Here is a 25,722-nt window from a genome sequence, read left to right on the forward strand (position 1 = left end):
GAGGCGGAGCGCGACAACAGAACGACGGCGAGGGCAGCGGCGAAAGCGGGAAGCGGCGGGCGTAGAAGCAGGTGTACTCTGTGTGCTCTTTGTGCAGCCTGATCTGCTCCTGGACGGGATCGACGCGAGCCGGGGTGAACGGGCCGAAGCGACGAGGCGCCGACGAGGTCCCACCGCTCGTGCTCCCGCCGTGCTCGGGCTGGACAGGTCGAGGCTGCTCGAGACTGTCGACGAGGACCAGCACACGCCTGCCCGACCCGCTCCCGCCCCTGCGCTGTGCTGCGTTGTCCTCCCCACTCGGCTGCCCGACCCTCGCTCCTCCTGACCGCTCCCCCGCCGCTGAGCGTGCAGACGGCCCGCCATGTCGATGCGCAAGACGGTAGAGCTCGCCACCAAGCCCAAGCGCGCCGCACCAAAGGCCAAGGTGCGTCCAATCTTCGCTGTTTCCTCTCGCCTCGGCTTATCCGCCCCCGTTTGCCCGCTCGCAGTATATCGACCCGATTGTGCAGGCCACGTTCAGCCAGGATGGACAGCTGCAGGAGATCGTGCGCACCCTCGCAACCCGCTTGCGCGACCCCAACACGACCGTGCGCTCTCGTCACCGCTACCACGCGTGTGCATCCGGCGGTTCCAGGCTTACCCGCGCGTGCCACAGGTCGTCTTCAAGTCGTTGATTACCCTCCACACCTTGATGCGCTCCGGTTCGATCGACACCGTCTTCCCCTACCTCGCGTCGTCGTCCATCTCGCTCACTCTCTCGTCGCAAGAGGCGCCGAACCTCTCAGCATACGGCCGCTACCTCGGCATTCGCATCAAGGCCTACGGCAACCTCAAGCGTGATGTCGTGCGCGACAAGAGCGACCGGCGAGCGGCGAATCGCCTGCGCAAGCTCACCGTTGAGCAGGGGCTTCTGCGCGAGACGCGCGAGATCCAGCGTTTGATTGCCGCACTCGTCGAGAGCAAGTTCTACACCGAGGACGTCGACGACGACGTCTCGATGACCGCGCTGCGACTCCTCGTTAAGGATCTGCTCGTCCTGTTCACCGCCGTCAACGAGGGCGTCATCAACGTCCTCGAGAACTTCTTTGGCATGTCGCAGGTCGATGCGACCATGGCGCTCAAGATCTACCGCACCTTTTGCCGCGACACGGAGAAGGTCGTTGCGTACCTCGGCACCGCCAAGAAGCTCTACCACGTCCTCAACATCCCGATACCCAACCTCCGCCATGCCCCGCTCTCTCTCGCCAACTCGCTCGAAGAGTACTTGAACGACCCGAACTTCGAGCAAAATCGCCAGGAGTACCGCGAGAACAAGCGCATCGCCGACGGCGGGACGCCGCGAGGTGCGCATCGTCACCGGCAGCCTTGCGAGAGCAATCTGCTCATTGTTCCGCACACAGCCTCGACGCCCAAAGCTGCGACAAACTCAGCCTCTTCTGCGCCATCCGCCTCCGCCCCCGCCACTTCCTCCGCCTCTTCCTTCGCTCCAGCGTCCTCCCAAGCCGCGCCCAAGTCATTTACCGACTTCTTCGAATCGATCGAGTCGAACCAGACGCCTATGTTCGACCCCTCGATGCAATCGCCGCAGCTCGGCTTCCTCGCGCCGCAGATGACGGGCTTCAATCCGTTCATGGCGCCGCAGCCGACAGGCATGCCTTACGGCGCCATGCCGCCCCAGCAGCAGCCAGGCTTCATGATGCCGCAGATGACGGGCAATCCGTTCCTGCAGTCGCAGATGACGGGCTTCGCGGGAGGGCTCCAGCCCCAAATGACGGGCATGGGCATGCCAGGCGCGAATCCGTTCCGCCAGAGCATGATGATGACCGGCGGCGGGGCGCCGAATCCGTTCGGCCAGCCGCAGGGCATGATGATGCTGCAGTCGACGGGCATGCCCTTCGCGAGCGCGCCGCCGCCTATGCCGGCTGTGCAGCAGCCGCAGGCGACCGGCTTCCCCGCCTCATCGCCCTTCAGCCAGGCGCCGCCGCCTGTTCCGCAGCTCGCGCCGCAGGCGACAGGGAACCCATTCGGCGGCGCACGCCCGATGAGCATGATGCCCACGGGCAACCCGTTCCAGCAGCAGCAGCAGCGGCAGCCCGCCTTTTCCGGCGCGCCGAGCGCACTCGGTGCTCCCGCCTCTTCCTCGACTTCCGCCGCGCCCTTCTCGTCTGCACCCGCTGCACCAATTCCTTCGGCGCCTGCCGCTTCCGCTTCAGCGTCCGCAGCGCCTACGCCCGCACCGCTCGTCGCGCAAAAGACGGGTGCGCGCAACCCGTTCGCACCTGCGCCAGGAACCGTCATCCCGCAGACGGCTCCTCCGGCGCCCAAGATGCCGAGCATGAACGAGCTCGCGGCCAACTCGTTTGCGCAGCGGTTGCAGCAGCAGCAGACGGGCTTTGCGGGGCAGGCACAGACGAACGGCTCTGGGCAGTCGCAGCAGCAGCAGGCGGACCAGCAGCAGCAACAGCAGCCGAAGAAGCTGGATGCTTTCTCGGCCTTCCTTGCTTCGCCGGAGAACCCGCGCAACCAGGCTGGCGGAGACGGCGCGACGCCGCTTATTGCGCAGAAGACCGGTGGCCTGTTCGCGAGCATCGCCAGCGACCTCGCACGAACGGGCTCGCCTGGCGGTGCGACGCCGACTGCGCCATTCTCTGCCGCAAATGGACTCTCGACGCCCTTCTCCTCCCTCTCGCTCTCGACCTCGACTGCGCCCTTCTCCCCTTCGGCCTCCTCGCCCACGCCAGGAGGCGCAGGCAGCTCGGCGCCGTTCCTCACAGCTCAGACGACCGGCTTTGGCGGCTCGTCTGTCAAGCCATTCCAGCCGACATCGTCGTTCGGCGCCACGCTCGCGAGCGAGTTCGGCGGCGGTGGCGGCGCAGGCCCAAACGCGAGCGGCGGCACGACGAGCCCGTCGACACTCACTCCGCAGTACACGGGCTTCCAACCCACGTCGGCGTTCGGCGCGAGTCTCGTATCGTCTGCGCCCTCGCCGTCACCTGCGCCCGCATCTTCGGGAGCAACGGCAACATCGCCGCTGCAGCCGCAGGCAACGGGATACAACCCGTTCGGCGGGACGAAGCTCCCGCCGCTCAACACGCCGCTGAGTGCGGGACTTACTACGCAGCCCACGGGTGCGGGAGCGGGCGGTGGCGCGACGGGTAGCCTGATCTAGCGTGTTCCGCATACCGGTCTTATCCCGCCCGTGATCTGTGTTGCTTTCCTTTCGTTTGCTCGCTCTAGTTGTCACGCTCCTTTGATAGTGCTCCGTTGTGGATGGCAGTTTGCATATCAGCTAGCCTCGCCCGTTGGTCAAGGCGCCTCGAACGAGAGCGGGAAGAGTGATTGCCTGCGAAAGAACCCGTCAGTGCGCTGACTGACAAGTACAAACGTTGAAACTGACCAGAAGGCATCGTCGCCGGCGGGAAAGGGCAAATCCTCGTCGAAGCTCTGCCTGCGAGGCGAGCAAGCAGATTCGAGTCAGCATGGCGCGAGAAGCCGGCCCAACGAGTGGAGAACGCACATGGGTGGCATCATGCTCGCGAGGAAATTGGCGTTGAGTGCATCGAAGCCCTGGTCCGCGCCACTCGCTGCCGCCGCCATCGTATCCGCAGTCGGTGCGCCGCCCGCCCCTCTTCCGCCATTGTCGTCCCACATCGGCTGCTGCGCCTGGATCCTCTGACCCACGCCAATTTGCGGCGGTTGTGGCGGCGTAAAGGTTCCGCCCGAGAAGCCGCCGCTGTTGAACACGCTGTAACCATTCGCGGCGGAGCCCGAGCTGCCCGGCTCGGTGCTCCAGGAGGGCGCGCTAAGACTCGCTTTGACGTAAGATGGCGTTGCGCCGAGCGGGTTGCCCGCTGCAGCGGGGACGGCGGGTAATCCGCTCGCTGTTGCACCGGAGCTGGACGCCTCGGGCGCCTGCTGATTTGCTGCCGCTGCCGCAGCAGCGGTCGACTCGGCAACCTGCACCTTGATGAGGAGATGCTGGAGCAGGCGAGAAGTGTAGGCAGCCATGCTCTGCGGGCCATTCGAGATGTCCGAGCAGGCGGTTTGCAGCCGCGTCAAAGCGGCGAGCGAGGCGTGCCGGTCGGGCGCCTCCATGCCCGATAGGTTTTGCGCAAGCCAGATGGATGCGCTTGCGGCGCCGACCCACATCCTGTGCTCGGAGTTGATCAGTTCGGGCTGTCTTCAGTAGGAACCCAAGCGAGAAGAAAGCTGTGCACGCACGAATCGAACGAGTACACCATGAAGCGGAGCTCGCGTTCCATGACGTCGAGGACTTTTATCGCCGACTTGATGCAGTTGCTGAAGACGACGAGCGGGCTCGAGCGGGCATCGGTACGTGGGTCGAATCCGAAGCTGTCGAGCGAGTTGGTCGTCCGGCGGATGGCAAGGTAGAGATTGATCTCGAGCAGCTGGAACTGCAGGACCGTTCCGTAGAAGCGGACAAGCGAGGCCTGTGCCGGTTGAAGGGGGAGCGAAGCTGGTTTGCGGAAGACGTCAACTTGGCTCGCCCGCCTAGACACAAGGATGCACCGACCTCGCTCAAGCGACCAGTTGCTCCGCCACGCTTCGACATCTCGCTCGAGGCACCTCAAGAGCTCGACTGACGGGAGGCCATCCTCGGGCGCAATGAGGACAGCAAAGGTGTCCAGCACGCGACCAAGCTCGATGAGCGGCGCAAGGCCAGCCGACTGCGGACACAGCTGCTCCGACTTGTGCTCGAGTAGCCATGGGATGGCATCGGATCGGAAGTCGTTGTTGATCATCTTTGGCAGGCCGCTGCACATTCACACGGAACCTGATCAGCGATTGAGGGCGGCACGAATCTTGACAGTTACTCCTACCGCTGCGTCGAGAATCGGTGATCGGCAATGGTGAGGTCTTGTGTGAAGAGAGGACGGTCAGCTTCAGGATCAGCTTAAGAGGCACATTGGCAAGAATGCATAGCAGTAAAGACGCACAATACCAGGTCCGCTCCGGGTTCAATGCCTTTCGCAAGGCCATCTCGTCGTCAGGCAGTGGTCGCTTGCCACGCTTGTGGATGTTGAGCTCGTACGCGCAACGAATGGCGTACGCGAGCTTGCGCGCGCCGGAATCGTCCGTCGGGTCCTGCCAGAAGACGAGTGTTGCGAGCGCCTGGACCAGCTCAAGCGTGTTTGTGCCGGCTTCGAAAGCTTGACCGAGGAGGCTCTTCGCGTATTTGAGCGAGGGAGGGTAGAGAGTGGGATGTGCAACCTTCGACGCGACGGTGAGAATGGCGGTAAAAAGGAAGGCAGAACGACTGCGGCAGAATTCGACGGTGTGCAGGTCGGGGTCGAGAAGCGAAGTCATCGGGTTGAGGTGGGCGAAGTAGCTGGTACAACGGAGCCAAGTGAGCGTTGCGAAAAGCAGTTCGAGAAGAAAGCGAACGCACAATTGGAATAACCCCTCGACCTGTTCCTCCGGGATGATTCCCGCAACGACAATATCCTCAAAAACTTTCTCAGGCCTCCGCGGTCCCTCGTTCGCCATGCCCGGCGCGAAAGCATCGGCAAGCGAATGCCTCGGCGGCTCCGCCTCGCTCCCTCCCTCGTTCGGCTGATTCTCCTTCAGCAGCTTGACGAGGCTGAAGCCTCCCGTCGCCGGCGTCGCCTGCGGCGCCGAAGGACTGGCGCCGACTGCCGCGCCAGACTGCGCCGATTGGTAACTCGCCGCGGGACTTGGACCGCTCTGCTGTCCAGCGAGCCCCGGCGGGCGTGGTCCGGGGGACACGTGCACGCCATGCATGCTCCCCATGGTCGCGACGTTGGTGAAAGGAGGATAGGCGGTTGGAGCAGGGGCGATTGGAGGCTGGGGAGCACTGGGAAAGCGCGCTGAGCTGGTGGACGCGATGGGGGTGTACCCCGAGCCGGCCGACGCGGAGCTCTCCGCTTGCGTGCCTGTTTGGACGCTCGCTACTGGTCAGAGAAGACAAACAGCCACAGGATGAGCGAGGCTGAGTCTCACGTAGCAAGTCGGCAAGCCAATCGCTGCTCCCAGCCGCAACGCCAGTCGCTGCGGCTCCGGGACGTTGCATGGGTATCGTTCCATTCGCCGTGGCGCTGATTGCGCTCGCGGACGGCTCTCCTGCAGACGGCGAAGTGCTCCCCACTTCTCCCGGTCGGCGTTTCCTGCAGAAAGCGACGTCAAGACTCGGGTCCAGAGGACAGCTGCGGCTGCGCACCTCGGTCCTGAACCGCTGCCCGACTTCCTCCCGCGCTTCTGCTGGTGGTAGACGCAGGTGTCGCCGAGGTTCATCTTGGCACAGCGCGTGCAGACTGTCCCTTTGCCCTCGTTCAGGCAGCGCCGCTTGACTGCGCGACAGTTCGTGCATGCCTGCACAAGCGGGTGTCAGCAGTGAAAAAGCACATTGCGCTTGTGTTCGCGCATGCGAGGCGAGTTGCGATGAAGCCGCGGTTCAGCACCACACACCTCGTTCTGCGGCGCGCTGCGGCGCTGCGAGGCTGCATCAGGTGCAACCTGCGATTCGGAATCGGACATGGCCGGTGCGCCTGCAAATAACGAGAGGAGACGCGGTCGAGCCAAAGGATCAGCGTGCAAGCCGAGGTCGCGGCATGTTCTGTCTCTCTCTGACCGAGACTGTGGCGGACGAAGGTATCATTGACGAGAATGGGAGGTATCTAGACTGCGGAGCGGAAGAAGAGGGCGGAACGAGTGACTCAAGGTGAGCATCGAAGACGGGCACTGCCGCGTCTGCACGGAAAAGAGGGGGAGAGCTAGAGTTACGGGTAGTGCTTAGGCATGAGCGAGTGACACAGAGAGGGGGTATAAGGAGAGTCTGAAAGGCGAAGAGCGGATACCGGGGTATCATGCGAGGTACGACAGCGGGACCAAGCCGCGCTGCCCGTCCCTGTTCGCGACCATCCACCAGTTCGGATCCTGAGACTCGAGGATCTGCAGCTGCTCGTTGGCCGAGATGCTGAGCTCGCCCGGGTGCTCGGCGTGGAACGAGTACCGCGCCAGCGCCGTTGACGGCTCGCCGCCCTCGTCTTCGTCGAGGTCGGATCCGCCCGCGCCGCCGCCGTAGCTGAGCGCGGCGGCGTCAAAGCTGCCCGTGCCGTCACCACCGTGCATGTCGCGATGAATCGCCTTCTCGCCCTTCGGGTCGAGAAGGACCGCCGTCGCGGCGCCGACTGTCTGCAAGAGCGACGACGGGCGGTGCAGGCTCGAGGCGTCGCTCGTCGTACCGACCTCGCGTTGCGGGTCGCGGGGCGGGTACTGGCGCTCGTCACGCCGCTTAGTCGCGAGCATGACGAGAAGGCCGATGAGGACGAAGAGGAAGACGAGGCCGAGGCCGATGGCGATGGAGATAAGGATGACGAGTCCAGCGGCGAGGTGTCGTCCGGCGCTGAGCGAGAAGTTCGAAACGGAATAGAACATCTGGGCAACGATACCGGACGATCCCGTTTCCGACGTGGCGACCAGGTATGGGTACCAGGCCTCGCCATCGTACAGTGCAGACGAAACGCTCGTGTCGTTGATCGTCAAGTCGCCAGAGACAAGAAGCATTCGGTTCGACTCCATGGCGTCGTTCGACTCGTGGCTGCGCGAAAGCGGGACGAAGGCGAGCTGCTGGATGCCCGATCCGGACGCGAGCGTGTTGTTGTTGACGTCGGCCCAGGTCGTGCCGTTCCAGAACAGGACGTAAGGCGATCCACTGGTCGACGAGCCCGCAACGTAGATCTTATCGGCGTTGTGGTCATCGGCCGAGACTGCCGTCGCCGGTCCAGGCAAGTCGCTTGCGGCGCCGATATTGAGCCAGGTCGAATTCTTGAAGCTCCAGCGCGCCACATAGCGGGTCTCGTCGTTCACTTCGAAGGCGCCGGCGGCAATGAGGTATTCGGACTTGTCCTGCGCACATGAGGGTTCGTAAGTACGTGATCTCCCTCCGACGTGTACCTGCGAGGGGCTACTCACGCCTGCAAAGTCGATAGCGCCGACAGCGCCCTGCAAGCCTGTCGCGAGCGACGACCACTGCAGCTTCTTGTTGTCCCACAGGCAGACGCTCTGGCACGAGAGTGAGCCGGCTGACGAGAAGGCGCCGGCGACGAGGATCTGATCGTCGTAGCCGGGGCGCTGCGCGATCACGTTGACCGTCGCGTTCGATCCCGAGTATCCTATGTCGCGCCTGACCGTCAGAGGCTCACTCAAGCAGGAGGGGCAAGGAGAAAGGCGCACCGGTCAGAGGCGGCTGGCTGTCGTCGAGCGTCTGGTCCTTGAGGCTGTACGTCGAAAGGCCCTGCCGTCCAGCCGCAGTCGAGAAATTGCCACCGACCCAGAGCGAGTCCTCGACGACCTTGAGCGCCGTGACCGCGCCCACAACCTCGAGGCCGGGCAAGCTCGCGAGCGTGTCCGCGGCCGTGTCGTAAGCGCCGAGATTCGATACGCCCGACTCGGTCGCGAACGATCCGCCGAGGAGCATGAGCTCGGTCGAGCCGTTCTTCCAGAACGCGCCGGCGAGCACCTGGTCTGTCTGCGAGCCGGAAGACGACGCCGAGGAGGCCGCAACGGCCTGGATGGGCGAAGGCAGCGTGAGATTGACGGCGGCAGTCGTCTGCGGCGCGCGGGGCTCGAGGAGCAAGCGCGAGACGGTGCGGCGCTGAAGAAGGCTGCCGAGCGGGCCGGGCGAATCGGAGCGCTTCGAGCGGGCAGACGCAGAAGACGCGTTGCTTGAGGCGGAGACAGGCGACGAGGCCGAAGACGTGTTGAAGCCGAATCCGAACGAGTCGAGCTGCGGGCGGCCGTTCCGCCCCTCCGAGAGGACCGCGCCACCGGGCGCGGCGTCCTTGATGGCCGCGATAATGTTACCGGCAAGGTAGGTCGTCGAATTGGTATTGGCGCGCGACGAAGCAGAGCCGACGGCCGTCAAATTGCCGAGGAAGAGGCCGGCTGCGCTCTCGTTCCAGGACGAGCTGGCCGGCTCGTAGAACGCGAGGCCGGATCCGCCCGCGCCAGCGGCGATGACGGCGGCAGAGGCATCGTCGTCATCCGACGCGGGGTTGACGACTGCGAGCTGGGCAACTGAGCCGCCCACGCTGGGCACAGACCCGAGCGCCTCCCACGCCGAAGCCGAAGCCGAATAGTTCCACTTTGCGAGGCCGCTGAGCTCGCCGACAGCGCCGTCCGACGCGGCCGTGAACGCTCCAGCGGCGTAGAGTACGCCGTTGATCGCGACGAGGCTCGCGACCGAGCCGCCGAGGCCGCCATTGGGCGCGATTAGGATCTGGTCGCGGCGGTACCCGACGACGTTGACCGAGCTGCCCGTGTCGCCGGAATAGGTGAACTCGCCTCCGACGAAGACGTGCGCGTCCTCGCCTGACCCGACGCTGATGACCGAGCGGACAATAGCGCCCTCGTTCAGGTCGAACGAGAGCGCGTTGAGCGCCGTCGCGTTGGTCATGGTCGCGCTCGCGTTGACGCCCTGCGCTTGCGCCGTCGGGACGGCATCGCCAAACGCGCCCGTGTCGACGAGCGGGTACTCGTACAAGCCGTAGCCGCGGTCGATGCGCATCGACGTCCCGCTCGTCGACGCCGCGACGAGGTTGACATAGTTGGCTACGAGCTGGTACGTCTCGCCGCTCGTCGGTGCGCCGCCGTCAGCGAGCGTCATCGTGACCTCGAGCGCATCGGCGCCGGCGTTAAGTGTGCCGTTGTAGACGAGCGTGCTGATGTCGTCTGGCGTCGCCTGATCAACCGTTGTCCCGGTCGCGTCGCCACCGCTCGGCGTCGCAGTGACGCGGACCGATGTGCGCGACGCGCAAGATTCCGTGCCGACGCAGCCCGGCGTGACGAGGAAGACGGCGTACTCGCCCGGCTGCGAGACGTACGGCTTCCACGTGACGCTGGGCGCGCTCGACGCGCTCGTTCCGCCTGCGACGTCGGCGACGAGTACCTCCTGCACCGTGCCCGGGATGGCAGTGTTGACCTCGGCGGTGGTCCAGGTGCCCGACGTCGAGACCTGCGCCTCGGTCGAGGCGGCGAGCCCGTTGCTGCACGGCGAGTTGTTGTTCGACTCGACGGCATAGGCATAGGCGCCGTCGCTGAGAAGCTGCAGGAGATGCAGTCCACCGCCGGCGCCGTACCAGCCGAAGATGTTGAGCTGGAAGCCCGTCAGGCTCGTCCCTTCGGGGAAGAGGAAGTCCTGGTACGGGATGGCGGGGTCGTGCGCGAGCGGGCAGTTGTCCGAGCACGTGGCCAACTCGGATGTCGAGTCGTACGGGTTGGAGGCGTAGGTGAGCTCGAGGACTTGGTTATCCGGGATCGAGACAACGCTGTGTGATGCGAGCGGTTAGTGCGAGCTAGATACACAGAGCGCGGGGAGGTCACGCACGAGAAGTTGCGAGTGCCACGGCCCTCGTAGAACGTGTTGCCGATGCGAATTCCACGAGCGTTAAGCTGGCGGAACATGCGCGCCGTGAAGAAGCCGGTCTGGCCGTCAACGAGGAGCCAACTCGCGCCGATGCCGTCTGCGTGACGCGGGCAGAAGATATACTGCGGGCGCCCGAAGCCTGAGGTCCAGGTTGTAGGCGAGGCCCAGTAGTCGGACGAGTTGAGCGAGATTGGGGTGAGAGACGAGCCTAGGGAGGGGAACTCGGGACCGGTGGAAGAGGAAGACGAAGACGAGTTTGCGGCGGACGAATTGGAGAACGTAGTAGAGAATGCGCCACCGAAGAAGAGGGACCTCCCGTCTTCGGAAGACGCTATCGAGTCGACGGCGCCGTTGAACCCGTACAGCGGAAGGGTTGTCCACGCCGAGTCGGCAGCCGACCACGCAGCAACGTTCGGCCCGCCATCGACGCCGGACGGAGCGCCGAACTCGCCTCCTGCGTACACCGTCGAGCCGTTGCACGACAGCGCTCGCACCTCGCCCGTCAATCCGCCTGCAAGCGCGGCGAACGTCCCGCCTGCTGGGTCGTACGAGGCGATGTTTGCCGCCTCGACGCCGCCAATCGAGCTGAAATTGCCGCCGACGTAGACGAGCGCGTCGGGCGTCTGGCAGACGGCGCGGATGGCGCCGCCCTCGTCTGTCGCGCCCAGGTTGCGCAGGTCGCCGTCGGCATCCCGCGCGACAAGTGTCGAGGCGCGGCTGTCGTAGGGTCGTGGTGGGTTCTCGGCGTCGTAGAAAGAGAGACCCGCGAAGGACCCGACGACTGCGACCGTGCCGAGCGCGGAATAGTCGATGCGGGGGAGGGAAGACGACTGGGCGGCAGCGAGACCTGCGCCTGCGAGGAGAGCGAGGGCGTGTCGGGGCAGGAGGTACTGCGCCGGTGTGCTCTGCGGCGTTCGTGCGCGCGGGCGAGCCATGGCGGGCGAGCCTGCAGACACCAAACACCCGGCCAAGGGGTCGAGCGGAGCGAGGTGTCAGCATGCGTCCGAAACAGCGGTGCAGGCTCGTATAGTGCCAAGTGTCTCCTGTCAGCTTGTGCGTCCCGTCGTCCTGTCCCGGCAAGCGGTGCTCGCTGCTGTGGCCTCCCCCTCCCTGCGCACCTCGAGCCCCTTCGATGGGCAAACTCGCTTCTGACGGCCGAGGAGACACTTACACTGCGCAGCCAAGAAGCTGCCTGTGTCGATGAACCGAGCTCTAGCCTGCCCTGTGGCCGTGTCGAGGCGACAAGAGACGCTGGACGCTGGACGAGCGAAGGGGACGGAGCGCGGCGGCGGAGAGGAGCGACTCTGGCCGGGCGGAGCTCGAGTGGGTCGCGGGCAGGCACGCTGCGGTGCTCCTGGTCCCTCTAGCCTGGCCTTCACCCGGAACGTGCGGATGCGGTGAGCGGGAGAAGCCGTCTTCGTCCGAGCGACTTGGTCGTTCAGCGAGGCCCACACCGCCCGCTCTCGCTGCACGGGCTGTCTGAGGGCTTCCCTTGACCGGTTGAGCTCTCTCAGCGTCTGCCACTGCCTGTCTGCCGTCGCCCTCGCGCGCGGTGGCTGCTGGCTCGACCACCGCGTCTGTTCGCGACGCGCTCAGCAGCGGCTCACTCCCGACGCGTTCCAGGGTTGACCGGCGAGTCCGTTGCACTTCTACATGCAGTGGCGTGGCCTGCCACTGTCGAGCGCGACCAAGCAGCTGAGTGTGGGCGGTCCCGCCGTCGGAGCATCCGAGATTTGGTATCGCAGTGTGGATTGTCAAAGCACTGCCGATCACCTCGTAATGCTATCACATAGCCCGTGCAGCTGTTCGCAACCCTGCAGAGCGAGGCGACGGAGAGAGCGTCCCCCCGCAGCGCCCGCACCGCCTCGTCCCGCTCGTCGTCCTCCTCGCAGTCGCTGCTCTCGCCGAGACTCGCGCTCAAGTTGCTGTCGAGAGTGCTGCAGAGTCACACTCGCTGCCTAGCTTGTTTCGCCGCTTCCCGCTGCCGTCCCCACCTCGTCGCCCCAGACCGTCCCGCCTCTCGCCGACCAAGACGAGCATGGGCCTGCGCCGGTGGTGCAGGAACGAGTGGGCCGAGGCCAAGGAGGCAGGCATCGAGATCTGGCACTTTGCCCGCACGCACGATTGGAAAAAGTCGGCGCGCAAGGCGTTCGCCCGCAAGTACTGGAGTGCGTACCCGGTCGTCGTCTCTGTCCTCACTGCATCGCTGACCGATACGCTGTATCGCAGTCTGGTGGCTCGTCACCATCATCTTGACCGTCTGCATCATCCTACTCTCCATTTACCGCGACTGGATCGTCGAAAAGTGCGCCTCTTGCTGCGGCCCTGGCCCTCCCCACCTCGCTCACGCTCCGTCGCCCGCAGGTTTGAGCCGCACAAGGATGCCATCGCCGACAACAAGTGGTCCTGGGTCATCCCTATCGTCGTGCTCATCATCCTGTCGATCCCGCCGCTTGGAGGTCACGAAATCGTCCTCCTCGTCGTCGGACTCATCTGGGGCATGTGGATCGGCTTTGGCCTTGCCGCCGCTGGCACATTCATCGGAGAGGTACGTATGCACCCTCATCGTTGCTCGAACACTGCTCCGGCCGGCGCACGGCGCGAAGAAGCCGCTAAAGTCGTTCCTTGATCCAGATCCTCTGCTTCTGGCTCTTCAAGTATTTCTTCACTGGCTACGCCGTCAAGTTCGTCATCTGCAGTGTTTGTGTCTTGTGGATTGGCGGCTGATAACCTTCGAACCGCAGAATCGAGCAGAGCAGTATCTTCTATGCCTGCATTGCGCGCTTGATGCGCAACGGCGGCATTTGGATGTGCGTTGCGCTTTGCCTCTTTCCTAGCTATCCGCTACACAGCCTCCTGATTGTGTTGCTCACGCACGATTACATCCCGCAGCATCATCATCATCCGCTTCTCCGCCGTTCCCGGTCACGTCGTCACAGCCGTACAGTCGACCGTCGGCATGTCGATCTGGATTTATTCGATTGCAGTGTGCGTCAAGCGCTCTATTTCGCCTGCATTCATGGTTCGCGTCCGCTCGAGCACGCTGCAGCTCGTCGTCATGACCGACTGTGCCGACTGACACCTCTCATCCTGTCTAGACTCGTCTCGATGCCGAAACAGCTCGTGCTCGTCGTCCTCGGCCACATGTTCACCGTCAACGCCGACACGAGCACGCCTGAGGAGGTGCGCAACCAAAAGATTATCTCGTGGTCGGTCCTCGTCGGGACGGGTATCGCCACCCTGGTTTCGCTCTGTACGTTTTTGCCCCTTCCTCTTCCTCTTTGCATCGCCCTGACCTTCTTTGGCCCTGCAGACATCGTCTACATGTTCGTCTAGCTTCCGTCTCTCGGTGCTTGCAGTCCGGCTTCCGTGCTAATCTTGCCCTGGCTCACAGGCGCGCTCGCAAGCTCTATCCCGAGGTCCTGCGGGACATGGAAGAATCTGCCGCATCCAAGACGCCTCTCTCCTCCGGCGACTCCTCCGCGCCGACCATTCCCACGTCGCACCCGTATGCGCCGAAGCGGCGCTCGTCCCTCGTCGAAGCCGCCTTTGCCGGCGACCCCGCGCCGGGCGTTGCCTCAGGCGGTTCGCGCGACGAGTACCTCGCGCCCTCGAACCGCGGCTCGCGCGCGCACGGTATGCGCCGCACGAATACGGGCGGGACGTACGGCGGGATTCGCGACGAGTACGACGACGGCGCGGACGAGGACGATTGGGACCACAAGAGTCCGGCGATGCGCGGGGCGGGCGAATCGGGCGCGTGGCAGGATGGGCCGGGGCGCGACGAGCGCGAGAGGCGCGCCGTGAGGGACGTCGTTACGCTCGGATACCAGCATCCGTACCCTGCCGGTGGCGGAGTTGGACAGGGGCAGGAGCAGGAGCAGGACGACCCGGACAAGAGCTACGCGCACCTTCCGCTCGCTAGCGAGTCCGAGGTGGCGTACGGAGCGCCGCCCTACGGGTCGGACGCACCGAGGCCCGTGCGTGTCGAGGCGCCGCCGCAGGGTCCGCTCTCGGAGGGCATCCCCTATGTCCCGTCGGGCTCGTCGGCGCAGCAGCAGCAGCATCCGGCACAGAGGGGGACGGCCGGTCCGGGGCAGTATGGCGCGATGGATGGAACGCGTTGATCGAAGCGGCGTGATGGACACTTTCTCTTGAGTCACTGTGTGCTCGTGAACGGGGCGCAGGTCGAACCCCTTCTTCCCTCTCCTCTTCCCGCGTATCGCCCGAAGGCGTATCCGCACGGCCTTGTTCAGTTGAATGTGTTCCGCATCTCGCTCCTCTCCTTCTTGTAGCACTCGCCGAGGCGATGACCCAGACTGGCATTTTGCACACCATACAGACCTGACTGCGGAAGAAAATACACAACAACTCGACGGAGGGAAGGGAAAAGAGAGAGGCAGAGGGGGACTATTCATCGCCGTTCCGCTGCTTCTCCTCCAGGTGCGTCACGAGGTCGTCGATGAGCTTCTTCGTCGTCCTCAGCCCGAGCAGTACGCCCTCGTCTGGCCCCTCTTCGCCTGGCAGCAGGCCCCTCGTGTGCGCAAAGTCGATCAACCGCATCTCAAACGGCAGCAGTGTGTGCTCCTTCGCATTGCCCTCGTCGTCGGTCGTCGAGACCGACTCTCCGTCGTCGTCTACTTCACTGTCGGGTGCAGCGGCCCGAAGGAGCGCCGCTTCGAGTGCAGCAGGGTCGCCTTCGACGACGATGAGGAGCGAGCCGCCGCGCATGCGAAGTGGGAGGGTGGACCAGAGCGCAATGAGCGAGTCGAGGCGTCGTGTCAGGGTGCGAAGGACGGGGAGGAGGAGGTCGAGCGGGAGAGCTCGAGGTACAGGGGCGGGAGACGAGGAGAACGAGGTCGCTTGTTCGGCGCGAGACGGTGGCGAGAGAGGCGGGTAGAAGAAGCGGGCGATGCCGAGTGCCAGCTCTTCGACCTCAAGTGACTTGCCGAAGGGCTTGGCAGTAGGGACATACGCTTGGGTGGCAGCATCCCAGACCTGCGCAAGAGCGAAAGAGTCGGTCTCCCGGACTTTCCGCAATTGTCGGAAGAGCCTGTACCTGAAAGCCCGTGAGCCTTACGCCCGTCTCGGCGCTTGTCGTCGCCTCCGCTGCCTTGCGCATGCGTTCTTTCTTCTCGTCGCTCGCGTCTTCGTCAAAGAGCTGCGTGCCGAGCTTGATGTCGAGCACGTTCGGGTGCAAAAACCGGTAGGTGAGGTTCTCGAGCACGATCATCTAGCTTGAGCGTGCGTCAGCGTCGACTCGCCTGTTGGTGAAGCGAGAAAGGGAGGGCAGCACCGCCTCACTCAACGCACTTCCGGCTCAACTTCGCCAGCCTCGTCGCCAGCCGTGTCGAGCTTGTCGATGCCGCCTTCTGCACCAACCTTTCCCTCCAGTCGCAGCGTCCCGTAGAACGCCGGAGTCCACTCGCCGACAAAGTGCCCGTCGTCGAGAGCGGGGCCCAGCTGGCTGTAGAAGGCAAGCTCGCGCGCGCTGGCGGGCTTGATGAGCGTGCTCGAGCTCAGGGGACTCGCGAGGATGGTGGCAGCGTGCCCGCCGACCTGGTGAGCATAGGCCATCGCTGCGGAGTGAGCCGACGGAGGGCAACCTGCGTCGAGCGGAGCGTGCGGGCTGACCACGCCTGCTTCCTTGGTGCTGAGGACTTCGGCGAGCTCTAAATTGGCTTGTAAGTTGTTTGGCAATCGCAGCTAGAGCGTGCACAAGACGCACTCTGCTTCGTGCTCTCTCGATTCACTGCGTTCGGAAGCCTGGTTGAAACCCTTGCGCATGCGGAAGCAACATGCAAGTGGCTCCTGGACACTCTCCTTGCGACGCTGATCCTGTGACTCCCGCCGGCGCAGCTGCTAGCGCAACAGGCCTATCTGCTGTCAATTGCCGTGGGCGAGGGCTCGCGGCGGGTCCGTCCATTGAGGCGCACTCACCTTCACCCGGCCTGCATGTTTCGAGACGGGGCGCATGCTGGATGCACAGTGCGGAGTCAGGAGACAATTACGAGGCAGATGCGGTACACGCAGCGAGGTTGGACCGTAGCGCTGGATCGTGCGGCGGCTAGAGGGCAGCCCGGTACACAGCATAAGGCAGGTGTCGCAGCCAATCCTCGCCCCAATTTTTCGGCCATTACAAACCGGGAAGGCCGGCGGAGGAGCGGGTAAGCGGACAAGACAGCACAAACCCGTCCATGAAGGCAAGGCGAAGCTGCGGAAACGGGCAGCATTTTGCACGGTAACCTCAAGACTTCCCTGGATGGTTGTAGAACACTGCAGTCGTGCATACAGACAAGCACAGCAGAGCCCGTGACTTGGGCGGGTCCTAAAAGTGGGCTCGAAAGAAGTGGAGATGAAGATTGGAGACGACGCCAGCGGCGCAGGAGAATGCAGGCAAAGGCGCGACAGCAAGCCAGAAGAATTCACGAATCTCGGAAGCTCTCTCAGCGACCGGAAGAGCCGGTTGCCGCGTCGCCATCGACATGGTCGGAGCGAAAGAGCAAGGCAAGCGGTTGTCGAGTCGCCACGCTCTGCCTCGCCGCCTGACCAAGCCAAGATGGCTCAGAAAGTGCCTGCACAGCAGCCACAGACGCTGCTCGACCACACCCTGCGGACCGCGCCCCTCAACGTCGTCTACGGCACCGTCGCTGCCAGTGCGCTTCTTTCTGGTCTCGCTCTCCCCTGGAGGCGCTGACGAGTATGAGAATTCGACAGCCGGACTAGGAGCTGCTGTGGGAGCCGCATCGGGTGTCGCACGGAATCAGCCTGCGATCCCCGCCGCCTTCAGCACCGCCCTCCGCACCTCTGCCTTCTCTTTCACTTTCTTCAGTGCGTTCTGCGCCATTTCTGCGGCCTGTTCTCAATGCTGACTGACTTGTGCGACCCACAGGCATCCGAGAGTACGCCCTCATCCCCGTCCTCACGCACTTCTCGCTCCACCCTTCGCCCCTCCCTCCCTCTCCCGGCTCTCCCGCTCCCCCTCCACCCTCCCCGCATACGGCCAACCTCCTACCGACCTCTCTCTCCGCCCTCGTAGCCGGCACCGCCTTCTCGTACTTCCAGCGCCCCGCCTCCGCCGCCGGCCTGCACGCCCGCGCCGGGCTGACACTCGCGCTCGGCTGCTCGGTGTTGCAGGGGATCGTCAACGAGGCCGACGTCGTGCGCATCAAGCTCCTCGTGTGGGGTGAGGAGCGTGCGCGGGCAAAGCGGGCCGAGGCGGGCCTGCTGGGCGAGCCCGCCGCGGCGGGACCTTCTGCAATCGCTGTGACGCCGGATGCGGCGGCAGGGGCGAGCACCCCGCCGCCGTCTGCGTATCTCACGGACCTGACGCACCGCTCGGCGACGACGCCGTCGCTCGCGCCGTCGGATCCGGGGCGCGAGACCTTCTCGGAGCGGTCGGACCGGCTGATCGGCGAGGGGTGGAGCTGGCTCGGGCGCAAGGCGAGCGCGCTCAGCCCCGTCAAGAAGCTCGACCCCGAGGCGTACGAGCGCAAGCTCGAGGAGCGGCTGAGGGGCGTCGAGGACGAGATGGACCGGGCGAGGCGGGAACGAGAGGAGCTCGAGACGGTGGGCGCGCGGTTGGCGGAGCAGCAGCGGTTGCGCGAGGCCGAGCGGCGATAGCGTCGTGCAAGCAGACCTTGTCGAGATTTACTGCGAGATGCAAGCGGAACCCAGCCGACAATGCGAATCTGTCGCTGTTTGGTCGCTGCCTCTCTGCCGCTGCCGCAAATATGATTGGCCCTGGCAATCCGGAATGGTTACGGAAATAGACAAGTTCAATTTCGTACTGCTTTTGACCGCCTCAATCCTACTGCGTCGACCCGTTGCGTATGCTAAAGAGCGGCTCAGAGCTTGGCAAGGACAGCCTCGGCGCCCGAGGGACCAACGCCGGGGCCGGTCTCCTCGCCGACGTACGTGACCTTGAGGTCGTCGATGATGAGGGCGAAGCGCTTGGCACGCTCGCCGAAGCCGACGTGCGAGACTGTGGCCGCGTCAACGTCCATTAGCTAGGAGTTCTCCGGGAACAATCCGAAGGACGATGGACGCACGGTCCTGGGTGAGACCGGCGGGCTTGAGGAAGGCCATGGCGGGGTCGGCAATGCAGACGACCTTGTCGCCCGTCTTGTGCACGCGGCCAAACGCCGACTGGACAAAGAGGTCGTTCGTGGCGATGCAGTAGATGCCGTCGACGCCCTTGCCCTTGAACTGGTCGTAGGACGTGACGTACGGCGGGAGGTGGTTCTCCGAGCAAGTCTTGGTGAACGAGCCGGGGATGCCGAAGAGGACGATCTTCTTGCCCTTCCAGTCGGCGTGCGTCTTGATCTTGCCGGGGAGGCCGCAGACGATGGGGTCGTCCTGCAAGGTGCGTCGTCAGCGAGCTGTACCGATCGAGCGGCGTGGCTCCCTCTGGAGCAAGCGACGGCTCGGCATGCCACGGAGCCGGAGGGTGGGTGGGGGTGAACGCACAAGCTCCGGCGAGTAAGGGACGTAGCCGAGCTCGGCGTCGGGGATGGTGTCGCCAACTGCGATGGTCATGATGTAGGTCTATTTCAGGGTAGGCGAAGAGCCGTGCGGGTTTGGTCAGCACGCGGGATGAGGTGGAGCGGGGCATGCAGGCAGAGACGGACAGGAAGACGGTGGGCTGTTGTGGGTGTGATCGTCGGTCAGTGCGGTGCGATCAACAGCTGGAACGAAGGTTCAACAGACTCACGGGTGCGTGTGGGCGGAGGGGAGGAGAGAGCGCGTTATTGTCAGCCGAACGCTCTCGCCGGTCGGACGCACTTGGGCCTCCCCTGAGCAGAAAGTGTCTCGGAGTGCGATCACCGCGTTGCGAAGGTCGTCATTCTCCGCCGCACCGTCTTCCTCTCCGCTTGTCCTCCTGCACAACACTCGAGCACAGAAGCAGCATGCCTTCCGACACTGGCAAGCCCTCACGCATCCAGCGCGAACTCGACAAGGGTCTCGCGTACGCAAAGGACGACGCGAAAGCGATCGGGTCGCTCGGCGCCGACGCCGTCAAGTCGACCGCCTACCTCTACCCGATGTGCGTGGCCTTGACAGAAGCTACTCTGCCTTCTATCAGACTGACCAGCTCGCCCCGTCCGCCCGGCAGCTACGGCGTCGTCTACTTTGCCAAGCACCCCAAACTCCTCGAGTCCCTCAAGCCGCTCATCATCCGCAGCCTCAGCATCAGTCTCGTCACGCTCTCCGTCATGGCGACCTTCGCGTACCTGCCGCAGGCTGCCGTTCTCACCGTCATCCTCGGACCCCTCTGTGCGTCCCACCTCCTCGGACGCGCATGCAAAGTCCCTCGCATCCAGCCAGAAACCGGGCATGTACGCCGCTCAGGAGTCAGCAAAGCATTGACGAATCATCCTGACAGCCTTGATCGCCGCCATCCCGCTCGTGCTCGCCGAGAGCTACTTCATCATCCTCTTCCTCCACCGCACCTTCCTGTCGCCCGCCGTCTCAGAGCGCATCTTCGACGCAGTCCTCGTCCAGAAGGGCCACTCGGCGCTCGTGGAGCAGGGCCGTGCTCTCAACAAGCGCGGCGGGTCCGTCGAGCTCGGCAAGAGCCTCCTGAGCCCCGTTGCGAGCAAGTTCTCGATGCAGGGCGTCGTGCGCTACTTTGTCACCCTGCCGCTCAACCTGATCCCGGGTGTCGGCACCGCCATCTTCCTCCTGCTGAACGGGCGCAAGGCTGGACCGTGAGTCGGCCGACCTTTCTTGCCTGGACTGCGAACTCATGAGACGCAATCTGCAGGGCCGCGCACGACCGCTACTTCCAGCTCAAGAAGATGGACAAGAAGGCCAAGCAGCAGTTTGTCGAGCAGCGCTCGGCGGCCTACACTTCGTGCGTTTCACCACAGGCGAGTGACTTGCGAGTCCGGTCTAACCCTGCTCCCTCTTTCGCACGCGCCAGCTTCGGTGCCGCCTCGCTCCTCCTCGGCCTCATTCCGCTCTTCGGCCCCGCGACCTCCTTCACGTCTGCTGCGGGTGCTGCACTGTGGGCCGCGGACCTCGAGAAGAAGAGCCAGGGTGGCAGCAAGGGCGGCGAGCTCGGCGGCAAGGACGAGAACGTCGATGTCGGAGTGGGCCACGTTGAGCTGTGAGGTGAGTTAAGAAACGTGTGAATGGCAAAGACGCTGTACAACCGTAATCTCGTCGACTTGACGTGCTCTGCATTTCCACCTTTCCTCTCGAAGCTCGCGCGAACGTCAGGAGAGGAGAGGCACGGCAATAACGCGCTGCACCACGTCTACAGCCCATCTAGCCAGTTCGCCGTTGCCGTCCAGTCGTGCCCAGCCAAGAACGAGTCGTCAAACAAGCTCGGCGGAATCGCGAGGGACCAGTCGAACTCGAGCTCGCCAGGCATGAGCGCCGCCGTTCCTCCCGTACCGATGCCGACACCTGCTGCACCAGGGAGCCCGGGCATGCCACCCGGGCTGAAGCCGGGCACGCTCCCGAACCCGCCCGTCGCCGTTGTCGAGGGGTCGTACCCTCCCGCAGCGACCGCTGCAGGTGCGTGCATCGGCGCGTACGACCCTGCACCGGTGTACGCAGGTGCGTACGTGAATGGCACGGCCGTCGAAACGGGCGTGAAGCCTGAAGGAGAGGGGAAGGCCGAGCCAGGCGGGAGACTAGGAGCGAAATTGGACAGAGGGAGCGGCGTTGTCGAGGTCGACTGAACAGGCGGGCCGAGGAGGTTGCGCATCGACGGGGCAGAAGTTGCGGTCCGCGCCATCGCGGCCGTAGGAGAGTTGCCGGTAGTTGGCGTGGTGCCGTCAGGGGCAGCAAAGGCGGAAGGAGTGGCAGGTGCGGAGGGTGCGGGCGCGGTGCGGTTCAGGAACTGCTCGCGTGCGGCACTGCAGGTCGCGGCGAGTCAGATATACGTGCTCGCATGGTGAGGGCAGGGCTGAACTCACCGTAGCATAGCCGAGTACTTTAGCGAGCCGGCGACGCCTGCGAGAAGGTCGGCCAGCAGTGCAACGTCTTTCGCCACCTCTTCCCGGTCGACGAGGTTTGGCCACGCCGCTGCCGACTTGAGCTGAAATATGGCGGCGAAGGTCATGTCGACGCGGAGGAGGTACCCGGACCACCTTGTCCCGCTGCGGTAGACGGGCGACCCGAGTACCGACTGGAGGCACACGCGCGCATGCGACAACGCGTCCTGCACGATCTGCGTGAGCTCGTACGACGCCGTCGCGGGGCGGTCGAGAAGCTTTTGCCGGAAGACGCTGACGATCAGGGTGAGCTGTGCGTCGTGCCACATGCGGTAGTGCGACTTGCGCGGCCAGGCGAGCGTCGATGGTTCCCAAGAGGCTTCACATAGCTTGGAGGATCAGCAATGGCGGGGAAAGGGCATACACAGACGCAACGCACCGATGAGGCCGTCGTAATGCGAGTACCAGTCTTGCAGGAGCTGCTTCTTCTCGTTCACATAGGCGATCTGCTCCGCAAATGAAGGGTCGTGCTGCGCCATCGTTGCCGTGTCCTGCATGATCTGGCGCAGGATGGCGCTGAGGCGCAAGTTGCCGATGTGGCGAAAGTCGGACTTGAGGAGGAACGGGAGCGAGAGGGCGCGGTCGGCCTTGGCAATGAGCTCAGCCATGTCGCGCTCGTCGAGAAGGCACATGCGACCCATGTTGCGCGCGTGCTGCATCTCGATCTGGGTCGCGTAGATCCACGTGCGGATCTGCGCCGTCAGGCGCCGCGCCTTCTCGTCCGTCTTGTGCCATCCGTGCGCCTCGAGCTGCTCGATGCACGTCTCCATGCGGGCCGAAAGCGCGAGGCGAAGCGACATGCCGGAGAGGATGTACGGTTCCTGGTGGTAGCAGGCCATGACGAGCATCGCTGCGGGTGAAACATGTCAGTTCACCTTGTCAACTGGAGCAGGACCATCAAGCGTACCCTGCACGACCTCGAGCTGCGGGTCGTTCATGAAGACCGAGTCGCGCGCGAATCGCCTCGTCTCCTCGGCCGCGGCGATGAGCTGCTTCGACGGCGGGTTGTTGCGCTCCGACATGCGTAGCGCGGTGTAGAGGATGACGTTGAAGAGGAAGGGGCTTCGACGGCGCAGCGACTCGTAGGTATCGTAGCCTTCGTCGATGACGGCGCAAAACGGCTGGCATTCCTTGTGCCACCTGATCGAGGAAGGTGTCAGCTCGAAGTGGACCATCGGTCAGAGCGAAAGGCGCGCACAGCAGGACGAGGCCCCGTGCCTCCTGGTCACCAATCAGCCCTTTTGCGACAAGGTCGAACTGCTCGGGCGAGGGAATCAACCCGCCGTGCGTCCCGACATGGAGCCTGCTCCTCTTCCTCGGAGGCGACCCTCCTCCCCTCGACCCATCAGGCGTACCGCCGAGAGCGCCGTCCCGCCGGTCCTTCGACTCGGGGCGCTTCTTGCTGGCGGATACGCCGGCGCCATTGCTGCTGCCATGCAGCGGGCCCTTCCCCGCTCTCCCGTCTCCATTTCCTCGCTCGCCCGCCTCGCCCGGCCCGGCGCTTCCGAACCGCACCTTCCCCTCCTCCTCTTCCTCGCGCTCCATTCCCTCTCGCGCTCCTCTCCCCCTCTCTCCTCGCGCGCCTTCCTCGCCGTTCTCGTCGTCGCCCTCCTCACTTCCGCTCCCACTCCCGCCTCCGAGCTGCGCCACTGCATCCGCCAGCGCACTGATCGGCTGCCTCAGTCTGCTCGCAAACCGATGCACGTCGCCGCGCTCAGCCTCACCCGTCGCACGCTGGGGGCTGTGGTTGTGCTGAGACGAGCGCGACGCGAGGCTCGCGAGCGCATCGAGCCCCGACGCAGACGGGTACGACCCGGCGCGGATGCCCGCGAAGCTCGACGCGTGCGGGCCCGCCGAGCCGGGCGAGACGCCCGCGCCCGCAGATCCTCCTGCTGCGGGCGACGAGGCTGCGCCCGGGTCGTGAGGCGGGTACGGCGGGACGAGCTGCGGCGAGTTCCCGGCCGACGAGGAGGACGGGCCGAGCGAGGGGCGGCGCAGAGGCGGCGCGGAGAAGGGCGGGAAACTTGCGGGCGCGAGCGGCGCAGAGGGCAGTGAGGCGGATGAAGGGCCGGCGAGTGGCGCGAAGGCGGCGGACCCGGCAGCGCCGGGCGCTTGAGAGAGGCCGTACGTCGGCGCATAATTCGACGGGTCAGGGTTTGACCCTGGAGAGAGATGCGAAGTCGAAGGACCTGCAGCGGACGAGGAGAATGGGATAGCGGCGGGTGCAGGCGCAGCGGGACCTAGGTGCTTCAGTCGGGAGAGTACGTCGGTGAGGACGTCTGTGGTTTTCGTACTGTCAGTCAGGTGAGCGTACAAATCATGTGGGATGTGCTTACTGGAGATCTCGCCAATCTGCTGTACGACGCTGTCCATCCTGCGCTCGTTCGTAGACAGCGCCGCCTCGATCGCCGACAAGCGAGTCAGCCCGCTGCACAACCTCAATGTCAGCAGCAAACTCGAGCAGGCAGATGAGACACAGAGCAACACACGCATCCTCAACAACGTTGGAAGCTGGGCGGTCGAAGCGACATTCGGTCCCCGAGGCTTTGCACCTCGTGCACGGCGGCCCTCCGCCTTCGCATGTCTTCTTGAGTCGCCGACATGCGACGCACTGTGCTCCAGACGGGCGCAGACGACACAAGCGGTGTGATGAAGGAGGGGAAGTCAAGGCAGACCAGTCGCGATGTCAGCGACGGGTGCATCCTGAGAGCCTATCATCGGCGCTGGGGCACGAGCAGCGGTCCCCTGTCCCGCCTGCACTGCTTCCGTCCTCCCAACATGAGCTACGGAGCGGGATTTGGCAAGAAACGCACCGCCCGGCTCCCTCGCTTTGCCTTCTCGCGCACAACGACGGTCTGCGCCTGCTGCAGGTACGGCTCGGCCGAAGAGCCCTGTGCGTCCCCTGCCATTGCTCCTGGGCAGATTCGAGCGTCGAAGGAGACAAGCGACGGGTGCGTTTGCGCGAGCGCAGAGAAAACGCGGGGCAGCAGCCGCTCGGAAAGCGCAGCGGGCCGCAGTGCCGCCCTCAACAAAGTCGCTCCCTGCAGCTCTGGGTCCACCTTGCAAGCTTACGTTGAAGTAGCTAGTCGCAAAGAAGACGCGGCGATCCTGCCCGCAGATGCGAGACATGCGAGAGTGCGCAGCGGACGGGACACGGAACCGCTCTCCCCAGATCCTCCATACGGGCAGAGGCAGAGCACAAAAGAAGAACGTTACAACGAGCGGCCTGAAGGGGAGCGGGCTGCGCTCAGGAGAAAGACACCATGCGAAGACGACGAGAGGGGAACGACGAGGCTTCTACCGGCTGACGACAAGGCGAGGCGCGGGGATTTGCGGGCGTCTAGTGGTGGCTGGCCGACTTCTTGGTGGCGTTGACGGTCTCGTCGTACGCGACGTAGGCGGTGAAGGCGACGACAGCGATGCCGAACCCGGGGAAGAGGTTGCGGAACCTGCGTGAGGAAAGGAACCGTGGTGAGCACGCGTGCCCAGTACACAGGCCGCGAGCGCCCCATGAGCTGCTCGAGGGTGGTTGGCGCGCTGTCTCGCAAGCTGCACGCACATTGCCCGGTTCGAGAAGATGCCGCCCTGTGAGAGTCGGGGAGCAGCAGTCAGCATCGGTCGCTCGGTCACCCGGGTGCAGGCGGGGCAAGCGACTGACCTTGCGCCAGGCCTCGCGCTTCGCCCAGGGGTCTGCAGGAGCGAATGTCGAAAGTCAGCGGGCTGCAGAGGGCGGCCAGGGGCGGAGCGATGAAGCGGGCGTGCCTCGGTACAGCGGCTGCGCGGGCACTGTTTGCGGGTGTGAGAGCGATCAATGGGCTGTTGCTGACAGTCCTGACTACCTCTGTGCAACTCACTCGTGTGTGGTGGGCGCGGCGACTGAGGGCACGCTGCGACTTGGCTGAGGCGCACCTCGACACCTCCCGCGAACGTCGTCAAAGTGCGCGCGTGCGAATCGCATCGACTACAAGTGCTTCACAAATGGGTAGGTACTCGTCTGCAGACTGGCCGCTTCCTGTGGGGGCGACAGCGAGAGTGGATCTTTCCCCTGGCCCCCTGTCGTATTTCGCTTGTCCCCGTCGCTCGCGCTCTTTCTCCCGCTTCCTCAGCCCATTCGCCCTCTCTTACTCCTGAGGGACTCGCCTGAACACTCCGGCTTTGAGACTGTCTGTCCTTCGGTTTATGCGCCCGGGCAGGCTCGGCTCTTTGTTCGAGTCGAGCACTTGCGAAAGTCGCGCCGCGTTCCTCCCCGGAGTTTACTCGCCTTCTTCGCTGCACATCTACGAGGCAACCCGCTCACAGGTCGCAGTCGGG

The 25,722-nt window shown here is 64.5% G+C and overlaps 10 protein-coding genes across 10 annotated transcripts; 4 read left to right on the forward strand and 6 right to left on the reverse strand.

Moving 5' to 3' along the window:
• Window positions 1-361: 361 nt before the first annotated feature.
• Window positions 362-3,169, forward strand: JCM10292_007298 (uncharacterized protein; the record flags this gene model as incomplete). The annotated part of the gene is made up of 4 exons (XM_076651153.1): window positions 362-424; window positions 489-587; window positions 656-1,343; window positions 1,401-3,169. The coding sequence occupies 4 exons, from the start codon at window positions 362-364 to the stop codon at window positions 3,167-3,169; spliced, it is 2,619 nt and encodes an 872-aa protein (XP_076503308.1).
• Window positions 3,170-3,306: 137 nt separating this feature from the next.
• On the reverse strand, window positions 3,307-6,516 carry JCM10292_007299 (uncharacterized protein; the record flags this gene model as incomplete). The annotated part of the gene is made up of 11 exons (XM_076651154.1): window positions 3,307-3,343; window positions 3,398-3,448; window positions 3,518-4,150; window positions 4,222-4,477; window positions 4,535-4,776; window positions 4,842-4,878; window positions 4,959-5,350; window positions 5,411-5,915; window positions 5,983-6,146; window positions 6,200-6,351; window positions 6,448-6,516. 11 exons carry the CDS (start codon window positions 6,514-6,516, stop codon window positions 3,307-3,309), a joined length of 2,538 nt encoding a protein of 845 aa, XP_076503309.1.
• Window positions 6,517-6,843: 327 nt separating this feature from the next.
• Window positions 6,844-11,340, reverse strand: RAX2 (Rax2p; the record flags this gene model as incomplete). The annotated part of the gene is made up of 4 exons (XM_076651155.1): window positions 6,844-7,887; window positions 7,954-8,153; window positions 8,215-10,307; window positions 10,367-11,340. 4 exons carry the CDS (start codon window positions 11,338-11,340, stop codon window positions 6,844-6,846), a joined length of 4,311 nt encoding a protein of 1,436 aa, XP_076503310.1.
• Window positions 11,341-12,443: 1,103 nt separating this feature from the next.
• Window positions 12,444-14,532, forward strand: JCM10292_007301 (VTT domain-containing protein; the record flags this gene model as incomplete). The annotated part of the gene is made up of 9 exons (XM_076651156.1): window positions 12,444-12,573; window positions 12,635-12,710; window positions 12,770-12,953; window positions 13,040-13,089; window positions 13,150-13,215; window positions 13,298-13,393; window positions 13,504-13,658; window positions 13,719-13,731; window positions 13,800-14,532. 9 exons carry the CDS (start codon window positions 12,444-12,446, stop codon window positions 14,530-14,532), a joined length of 1,503 nt encoding a protein of 500 aa, XP_076503311.1.
• Window positions 14,533-14,815: 283 nt separating this feature from the next.
• JCM10292_007302 (inositol polyphosphate kinase family protein) lies at window positions 14,816-15,982 on the reverse strand (the record flags this gene model as incomplete). The annotated part of the gene is made up of 3 exons (XM_076651157.1): window positions 14,816-15,403; window positions 15,465-15,638; window positions 15,719-15,982. The coding sequence occupies 3 exons, from the start codon at window positions 15,980-15,982 to the stop codon at window positions 14,816-14,818; spliced, it is 1,026 nt and encodes a 341-aa protein (XP_076503312.1).
• Window positions 15,983-16,964: 982 nt separating this feature from the next.
• Window positions 16,965-18,028, forward strand: JCM10292_007303 (uncharacterized protein; the record flags this gene model as incomplete). The annotated part of the gene is made up of 3 exons (XM_076651158.1): window positions 16,965-17,061; window positions 17,123-17,236; window positions 17,298-18,028. The coding sequence occupies 3 exons, from the start codon at window positions 16,965-16,967 to the stop codon at window positions 18,026-18,028; spliced, it is 942 nt and encodes a 313-aa protein (XP_076503313.1).
• Window positions 18,029-18,252: 224 nt separating this feature from the next.
• Window positions 18,253-18,943, reverse strand: AHP1 (thioredoxin peroxidase AHP1; the record flags this gene model as incomplete). Its single annotated transcript, XM_076651159.1, has 3 exons — window positions 18,253-18,389; window positions 18,457-18,763; window positions 18,875-18,943. The coding sequence occupies 3 exons, from the start codon at window positions 18,941-18,943 to the stop codon at window positions 18,253-18,255; spliced, it is 513 nt and encodes a 170-aa protein (XP_076503314.1).
• A 371-nt stretch (window positions 18,944-19,314) lies between these two features.
• On the forward strand, window positions 19,315-20,520 carry JCM10292_007305 (EI24 domain-containing protein; the record flags this gene model as incomplete). Its single annotated transcript, XM_076651160.1, has 5 exons — window positions 19,315-19,451; window positions 19,521-19,681; window positions 19,791-20,115; window positions 20,172-20,261; window positions 20,331-20,520. The coding sequence occupies 5 exons, from the start codon at window positions 19,315-19,317 to the stop codon at window positions 20,518-20,520; spliced, it is 903 nt and encodes a 300-aa protein (XP_076503315.1).
• A 146-nt stretch (window positions 20,521-20,666) lies between these two features.
• Window positions 20,667-24,320, reverse strand: JCM10292_007306 (uncharacterized protein; the record flags this gene model as incomplete). The annotated part of the gene is made up of 9 exons (XM_076651161.1): window positions 20,667-21,273; window positions 21,334-21,730; window positions 21,791-22,261; window positions 22,319-22,551; window positions 22,610-23,600; window positions 23,652-23,690; window positions 23,748-23,839; window positions 23,901-24,022; window positions 24,225-24,320. The coding sequence occupies 9 exons, from the start codon at window positions 24,318-24,320 to the stop codon at window positions 20,667-20,669; spliced, it is 3,048 nt and encodes a 1,015-aa protein (XP_076503316.1).
• A 431-nt stretch (window positions 24,321-24,751) lies between these two features.
• On the reverse strand, window positions 24,752-25,369 carry JCM10292_007307 (NADH dehydrogenase [ubiquinone] 1 beta subcomplex subunit 3; the record flags this gene model as incomplete). The annotated part of the gene is made up of 5 exons (XM_076651162.1): window positions 24,752-24,860; window positions 24,971-24,996; window positions 25,070-25,101; window positions 25,174-25,197; window positions 25,321-25,369. The coding sequence occupies 5 exons, from the start codon at window positions 25,367-25,369 to the stop codon at window positions 24,752-24,754; spliced, it is 240 nt and encodes a 79-aa protein (XP_076503317.1).
• Window positions 25,370-25,722: the final 353 nt, after the last annotated feature.

Source organism: Rhodotorula paludigena, assembly GCF_050403205.1.
Source record: "Rhodotorula paludigena JCM10292 DNA, Rt_paludigena_JCM10292v1_ctg46, whole genome shotgun sequence".
NCBI lineage: Eukaryota > Fungi > Basidiomycota > Microbotryomycetes > Sporidiobolales > Sporidiobolaceae > Rhodotorula > Rhodotorula paludigena.